The 8,399-nt window shown below is 47.0% G+C and overlaps 1 protein-coding gene across 1 annotated transcript in view; it reads right to left on the reverse strand.

Moving 5' to 3' along the window:
- SZT2 (seizure threshold 2 homolog (mouse)) overlaps positions 1–8,280 on the reverse strand; it is a 57,611-nt gene extending 49,331 nt beyond the window's left edge. The window contains 8 exon segments of the mRNA XM_010019506.1: positions 978–1,148; positions 2,203–2,413; positions 2,583–2,689; positions 3,145–3,304; positions 5,381–5,512; positions 7,321–7,491; positions 7,838–8,011; positions 8,185–8,280. Of these exon segments, the coding sequence (XP_010017808.1) occupies positions 978–1,148; positions 2,203–2,413; positions 2,583–2,689; positions 3,145–3,304; positions 5,381–5,512; positions 7,321–7,491; positions 7,838–8,011; positions 8,185–8,280 (1,222 nt within the window).
- Positions 8,281–8,399: the final 119 nt, after the last annotated feature.

The following is an 8,399-nucleotide window of genomic DNA, read 5'->3' on the forward strand; positions in this document are numbered from 1 at the left end:
CAACCTTCAAAGCAGAGTAGTGGCATAAGATATTTACATGGCTGTAAGACAAACCACAGGAAACTCATAGAAAACATCATATGGTGAGTTTGGAATGATTTTTGAGTTATATCACAAACTTTGACTTTCTGATAGAAAAAATATTCTGTGCACTAATAACCCAAAAAGAATAGTGAAGACCCTAGATCATGTGTTGTAAAAGTTTACACTGTGTTTTAAGAATCTCACCCTCCAGGCTTTCTGTTAGTCACAAATAATTTCTTCTCTTGCTTGCAATTCGTAACTTGAATTTGGATTTTTTCATGTTCCCCTCAGTTAAAGCGCTACCACTAGTCACAGCTGGAGATGGAAAGTTAGGCAAGGTTTACTGGCACTCCTCGGGATACTCAAAACCCTAGTCAGAAGCCATAATCTCTAGTGAGTCAGATGAGAGAAGAGGACCACTGGATGGTTTTATGTTCTTCTAGTATTGGTCATAGTCCTGACTGATCTGGCATTTTCACCTAACAATATCCTTGTTTCCCTCAGTTCCTTCCCTTGTAAGACTGCAGTTTGAATGCATTAAATCTGTTGTACTTAAAGGGCTCAACTTCGTGTATTTTGGAGTGCTTCTAGCAAAGGACTAGAAAGGGATGCAAAAAAGAAGAAATGCAGAGAAAACCCCAGAAAACTGCAAACCCCTAAGTTCTGCCACTAGTTTCTCTGCAATTATGGAGACCCATTTCCAAGATACAGAGGGTCACAATGTGTCCAACCCCTGGCACGTACAAACATAGAGGACGAGTCTGACAAGAGCACCCCAATATTGGATAGTCCTGCATTAGGCAATTACTCACAAACACAAACCTAAGAGTTTAAAGAAAATATCTCCTTCCTCCCCAGTACCAGCCATTCTGCTGGGATGGCAGACCCTGCACTTTTAAGCAGTTGAGAAGACAGTCCTGTCCCAGTCTCCAGCCCCAACATGGCACAGTCACCTTTCGTGATGTTGACCTCACGGATGCTGTAGCCCTCACGCAGCCGCACTGAGACAATGCTCACAAGGTCAGCATGCACCTCCTTCTCCGTGTGCTTCTTCCTCCTCATTGCCAGAGCAGGGTTGCTGCTTGCAGACACCAGGTGCTCATTGAACAGTCTGTGCTGGGACACTGCAAACAGCAGAGATTGGGTTTGTGAGGGAGCAGCTCCCCTGGTCCTCATCCTACTGCAACAGTCCTCCCAGAGAGCTTTACAAAATCTGCCAGGAATACTCACTGGCCTGAAGAACAGTACATCCTTCAGGCACCACTTACACCCACTCCTGATTCTGCAATGCAGCAAACAGGTCCCCTAGTGTGGCCAAGAGGCCCAGAAGAGGCGCAGGGTGGGGTGCAGGCCCTGCTTCCTCTGGGACAGCCTTTGTGACAAGGCATGCACTGGAGTTACACGTTTAGCCTAGAAAGGCAGAAACTGCACAGCTGTTGCAACAGTCACACAGCAAACTTTTGGATTTTACCTCTTTTCCTGGAAAACCTTGAATTCCCAGGTGCTTTCTAAAAGGTATCTGGATGTGGAAGCCTTGAGTTTAAGCCACTAATGCCTGATCTTTTTAAGATTCAACATTTCCAAGTCCCAGGCAGCTCTCTCCAAACTTGTTACTATCTGCAGCTTCTGCTGCCAAGCCACAGAAAGCGCAGAAGGCACCAGCGTATCAAAGATGTTTCCATGTTTTACTGGTAACTAATCTCTCCTGGCATGCTCTCAGTCATTAGCAGTCACAAAATAAGAATAACCAAGAAAGGCACTTGAGACAGTTCTTGGGGATCTAGTTTTTCAATCTAAACTGCCATCTGCAAGCCTGATTAGGACAAGCTCTCCAGCACATCCCCATCTGCGAGCTAGCCAGTGCACAGGAAAGTTTGGACAAAAGCTTCTTATCCCCTCCAAGTGCCAACACAGCAGGCCTAAGTGCTGTGTGAAGACCACAGAAAAGGGAATGGTTAAAGATGGGACATTAGTTTTCCCTGATCCAGCCAACTCCTGGAACTAGAAAGGGAGTCACCAACGAGGCTGCATGGCCCAATAGTGCCCAGAGCCTACAGAAGGCATGACTTAGATGGGACAAGGGAAGAGTATCTGCATAACCAAGCCTGGGGAAGCCACCCCAAAGAGAGGTGCTGCAACACATCTATTTGCTGAAAGGAGGGCATTCACATTCCTCACCGCAGTAGTATTCTGGATTCAGGGACTCCCCAGTACGCAGAAAGGAGTACAGCAGAAATGCCTTGTGATACACATTCAGATCCAGGCTCAGGGGATCCAGCTCAGGGCATGTGGAGAGGTAAGCACCAAAAGTGGCCATGGCAATGAATTTCATCAGTTCCACATTGGGAACGTGGCCAAAGCTGCAATCATACGAATAGACGCCTCCCACCTACAGGATGGATAAAGAAGATACCTGAGTGCTGAGGACAAGGCAGAGGACTGGCAAAGGCCTCGAACAGGCAGAGAAGGCCTTTCCCTCTGCAGGTGAGTGCCAACAACAACTCACCTTCTCCCTTCTGGCAGGCAGCAGTCCCCCCTCCTGCTAACGGCAGACATACCTGTACAAAGGAGCAGGCCACCGTGCCACTGCGGAGCTGGTTCAGTAAAGTCTCACACACAGCCACATCAGGAACACTGGTCACACCATCTGTAATTATTATTATACCTGCAAACAAGGCAGCATCTTAGTGCATCTTCCATCTCAATCTGTATCCACCAGAGAGAAAATTCAGGCAGAGCAGAAGCAGAAAGGAAAATCCCGAGGTTGGTTTAGAGCTTCTAAGGTGTTCTGGAGCTGGCAAACTTCCTGTCTAGGAACAGGAAAGCACTCAGGCAGGGCACAGCTCTGCATACCGTGGGCTGTCCCATGCAGCAGTCGCAGCTGTGCTTCCTCACAAACTCCCTAAGGCTGACACAAGGCATGCAGCTCAGTGGTGCTCTCCCCATTCCCACCACCCCAATTTGCCCACAGAGTGCAGAGCAAAAGCTGCTGTTGAAATTTCACCCCTAAGAGAAGGGCCCGTGCATCAGCCCTTACAAAATTAATCTCAGCCTAAGGCAGAAGGAATACAACCCTTTGCAAACAGCCAGGCAAATGTTAACCCAGAGGATGAAGCCAACCTGCGCTGGAGTTGGAGGGCAGCAGCTGCAGTGCCAGGATCCCCTGCCGCACCATGCTGACCAGGCCAACATCTGCAGTGACAACAGACACGCTGGGCTTCCTCCCAGACGACTCCTGCACATCACCAGGGCTCTCTTGGCTCAGGGGAGACAAATCCATCTGGAAAAGTAAAAAAGAAAACCCACAAGGCCCCATGGGGCAGACTTTAGCCTAGTTCCAGTTCTCACTCCCCCAGACAGCTTTCAGTCTAGCAGCTCCATGGTACCACAACCTTGGAGCACTTCAGCAGACTTCACTTCTAGCTTTAGTTTTCATGTGATCTCTGGTCACTTGGGCCCCTTAGAACAGCTAGACAAAGCTGCCTGGGGGGTGGAAGAAGGGGACAGTGTGCTCAGAGCTTTATTCTAAGCTGATTTCTGACAGAAGGGGAAAGATGAGACACTTTGGGCTCACTAAAGCTTCTCTGCAGAGCAAAGCAATTCCCACTTAAAGAGATGGTGAACACCTCTTTTTTTAACTTATCATTTAGTAGAAGCTGCAGCTATTCAGCATCTACTCAAGGAAAGCCCAGCATCAAGAAACGCTGGAGAGGCAGAGACACCTATGTCTCACTTATGAAGCTCTGCAGCAGAGGGGGTAAGGAGCCTTGTAAGGACAAAGTCTAGTGCCTATACATTTAACTCTGTTCAAACATCACTCTTTATGCAGTGCTGATATAAGCAAATCCAAGTAGGCTTCTCCTGCATCTTCTATGAAAAATATCCCCTAGGCAAAGCCTAAAATTTGTATAATTACACACTTTGAGGAACCTACTGCATTCATAGTCCCCTCATCTTGAGAGGCTCTGGCAGTTCAGCCCTGTAATAAACTGTTGCTTCACTTTTACTGCTAATACAGAAAATGAGTGAGACCCTCCCCTGCAAAGCTACAGATGACCAGGAGCTGGGAAAAGAAAATTAGAACTAACTAAACTTTTGTTATTGCACTAATGGGAGCAGTCTGTGGCTGTGAGCAAAAAACCTGACTATCCATCACTTTAATTTGCCAGATGCCTTACATTCAGACACTTGCTAACAATGTTGCAGCTAATGCAACTTCAAAAGTAAAAAAAGTTTCAGTCCCTGCCCTTCCCGTGGGGCCTCCCACCTCCACCTCACAGCCTGTGGCAGGAGTCACCAGTCCCTCTAGCCTGCAAGCGTGTCTCCTTCCCCCATTTGCATGGAAAAAAGGTATAGGGTAGTTTACAGTGAGAGAAATACTGCATCAAGCAGTAATGCATACAAAGCACTACAAAAACACCAGTTGGACACACTGGTAAAGGTATTTACTTCCTGCAATCTTCTTTCTGTTCCAGGACTGACAGTCATAGCATTCAAAGATAGAAATTTCGGCTACAATGAAAGGTTTGAAGCACTTCAGATATGCAGCTGCAACAGATCACCAGTAGCCTCTTGCTCATCTGATCTTGAGACTTTTTTTTTTATTTTGCCCAAGCTCTATCAACTAATACTAAATAAGAGCTAAATAACCTCTGCCAGGCCCATAATGGCTTTGTCTGCAAGAAAGGTGCCCATAGATACAATTGTGACTGCCACATGCACATGGCAGTATCACAATATAACCTTCACATGCTTCATTTCCAAGATCAGAAGAGATCTCAATGAGAAATCCATTCTGAATCCCTATAGAGTCTCACTTTTAATTTCATCCTAAGCTGTATTTTACAGTGCTTTCATTAACTTGCTGATACTTATACCCATGGCTACTAAATAGCATCTGTCAGAGATATCAAGGAGCATCAGAAACTGCACTGGCTCTTTATTCAGTTTCATGGTTAGCTTTCATGATAGAAGTATTTTCATTCAAGAAATGCAACAAGGGCCAAGGGCATATTCACAGCTGTTTATAGATTAATGATACAGGTGTAATCACCTCACCTACCATCTTCTTCAGAGAGAACTCACATCCTACAGTTTATCCCATCATCTACAAGTCTGGCTGCTTTATTGCAGAAGAACCTTGGGGAAGGTAACCACCCTCATTGGTCCTTCTAAACACTTACTGGTTCTGCTCTCCTCAGTGTTTATGTCTCATTAGTAGATCCCACAGAGTTATCTTATGAATTCATTAGCCATTCCTTCTCCAGATCTACACCACTGTTCCTCTTGCCACTCCACCCCAAAGGGACAAATCTCCAGGGAGCCAAGAGACCCCGGCCACCTCTGCTCTTCTTACCTGCAGTTTGGGTTCATATTGTTGCTGGAGCATCTCTGCCACTTTGTTCTCAAAGGCACATAGCTGTGTGTAAACCTGGTGCAGAAAGGCCTCTCGCTTCGTCTCATCCAGCTGACAGCCCTGGAACAGTACCTGCCCCAAGGACACACATGTCAGTCACCAAGTCAAGGTTTTACAGCACCAGCCCCCGAAACAGTACACAGGAACACAGTTCTGCATGGTGTCAGACATGTCCCTGACAAAGCACAGGCATGGCAGAGGTCTCTTCTCACTATTCCTGCTCAGGACCAACTGCCTTGTGAGCAGCAATGTCTGCAATTCACTCCACAGCAGATGCTCACATCACTCTTTAGGATATCTCCTTCTTGGGCAAGAAATTTCTAGTTCATTTTCCTTCTTCCAGAAAAAGCAGTTGTCAGGAGAAAGCAATAGGATCCTTATTAGAAGCCATTAACTCTGGTCTAATGTTTCTAAGGAAGGCCTGTATGTTGCCTGTATGTTCTAATCTAACTCACCTACAGACTGATCCCATTATCTTCCGATAAGTGGTTGGATAAAAGAACAACAAATTGAAATAAAGAAAAGAAAAAATTGGACATTACAAAAGAGGCTGAGTGACGTGACAGAGTGACCCTGCACCACAGAAACTCCCCAAGCTGACAGGCATGACACTTATGTTTACAGACACCACCATTGTACAGGCAATCTCATCCACAACCAGCAGGCAAAGGAGATACAACGTGTAGACAAAGAACTCAACAGTCAGGTGGGACACTGCGTGTTATCCACATTCCTACATCCTCAGGTGGGCAAGACCTCATACTGACAACAGGAAAAGTAAATGATTATAATATAGACAGGCTTTCCTGGATGAGTGATGCACATACATGCCTTTCCCTCCATAAAAGGAACATAGCTTATACAGCTGTACCCAGAAACTACAGTTCCTGGCCTCATACAATAAACAGGTCTATAAAGAGTTCCAAAGAAGAAAAATGCAGCAACTTTAGAGTGCTCAATTTCGTGTAAGTAAGTGAGATACTGAGGCAAAGCATGATGGTGTCTGCAGAATAGCGGGACAAGACGACATATAAAACATCATCGTCAAATGGAGAAAATCCTGTTGTTTACTTTGGTAGGACCCAAAACCAGATCAAAGTGAGGGCTGCACTCTTCAGGCATGATACAGACCATTAAAGGCTGCAGCCTCCCAGAAGGCTTGGGCAGAGGCAGGTAGCAAGCAAAGACTAACAGGCTCCTCCTGTCACCACCCACTTTCCCTGTATTAGCTAAAGGATGCAATCACCATCAGAATCACCATCAGAAATGTGAAAATACTGTGAGTTGGAAGGAATCCAGGATACATTAAAAAAACCACACTGTTACCATAAACCAGACTTCAATTTAATAAACAGACCTACCCTGGCTCAAGCAAATCTAGTTGATAATCTCAATACTGGGGCTGGCTGCTCCCTCCAGGAAGAAGAAACATATTCATACCAATGCAAAAAGACAGCAAAGTTTGTAGGAAGAGGCAATTATCTTTGAATAAACCACCGCTACACAGCTGGAGCGGGCAGGCAAGCTTTTGGGCACACCAACTCTTATTGGATGCTCCAAGCTAATTATAACAAGCCAAAAAGAATTAAGTCAACATGAGGGAAATACTCCCTTGTGGCCCAGCTCTGGGACTATGCCTGTGGGTAGTGTTCTCTGCTGAGCCTCACTCCCCCAGGAGAAACCTCTGCTTCCTGCCCAGAAAGGAGAAGTTGCTCACATACACTTCCCCAACACACCAGGCTGCACATTGTAATGAAACAAGTCTGCAGCATCACAGATAACAGCCACCCCATGCCCTGGCTTTCCTCTGTGTTCACAGGAAGCCCATCCAGCGAGCTGCTCACACACTGAGCCATGCCAAGAGAGAGGCTGAACTCTACCTGATGGGACTGCAGGCCGATGATGGAGGAATATGCCTGGATGGTGACAAAGATCTCTGGCTGGTAGATGATGTCTGACCCAGGGATACGAAAGGGCCTTAACAACCCCACCAAACATCGGGAAAGGGCATGAAACACTTCATCAAAAATTATCTCCCCTGTTGAGTCATCCTACAGAAACAGAGAAAGGGAACAGCTTTTTCATCTTCAGGGACTTTCAAACTCAAGGCTGGTGGCCCCACCACACAGAGTCAACAGCAATCATCCTTCTCCAATGGCAACTGGATTAAAGTGACAAATCCCTGTAAACAAAAGTCACATGTTGAGCATTCAGCAAAGAAACAGGATCTGCCCTTACTTAAATTGCCTAGCTGGGAGCACTGCATGCCTCCCTCCTGGGAAAAGCGAGACTTCTGCAAATTTAAGACTAACACAGAGGAATAAACCTTCTCAGTAAACAGAAATGGAACTGTTTTTTTAACGCAGAACATCCCAAAGGGGAGGTTTCTGCACTTACCACAATCCCTGTGGAAGGGCTCAGATCAAGTTCAATCACAAATCGGTACTGGCGGGCCAGAAATGTGACCCGTGTAGAGGGTACGAGGAGATAGGGCCTAGGCTGGACAGGCTCATCAGGCTGCCACCCATGGGGCAGGATGCTGAGAACATCAAGTTCATTTTCTGACTTTACCTACAAGAACAAGTAAACGGTACGTGACAGAATGTCAAGCCAAGCCAAAGGAAGAATCAGGGAAAGGCACTGGGTTAAAGTGTTCTGCAGGGTCCCGCTGCTCAGGAGCAGCACAGAGGCACCTTGCCACATCAGGCCATGGTGACACCCTCCAGCGCCGGGCACCAACTCACCAGCTCCGGCTCGGGCACAGCCCAGATGACCTGATGGAGCCGGCTGAGGACCCAGGCGAGGCGCACGTTGCGGGAGATGCGATAGTCTTTCTTCATCAGGAGGAAGACATGCCCCGCCTCCTCCACCTGCAGCAGGACCACAACAGCCCAGGTCACCCCACTGCTCAGCGGGCACCCCAGGAGGGCACCCCAGCCCGCACCGCGCCCTGCCGCTC

Source organism: Nestor notabilis, unplaced genomic scaffold, assembly GCF_000696875.1.
Source record: "Nestor notabilis isolate BGI_N333 unplaced genomic scaffold, ASM69687v1 scaffold12288, whole genome shotgun sequence".
NCBI classification, from domain to species: Eukaryota; Metazoa; Chordata; class Aves; order Psittaciformes; family Psittacidae; genus Nestor; species Nestor notabilis.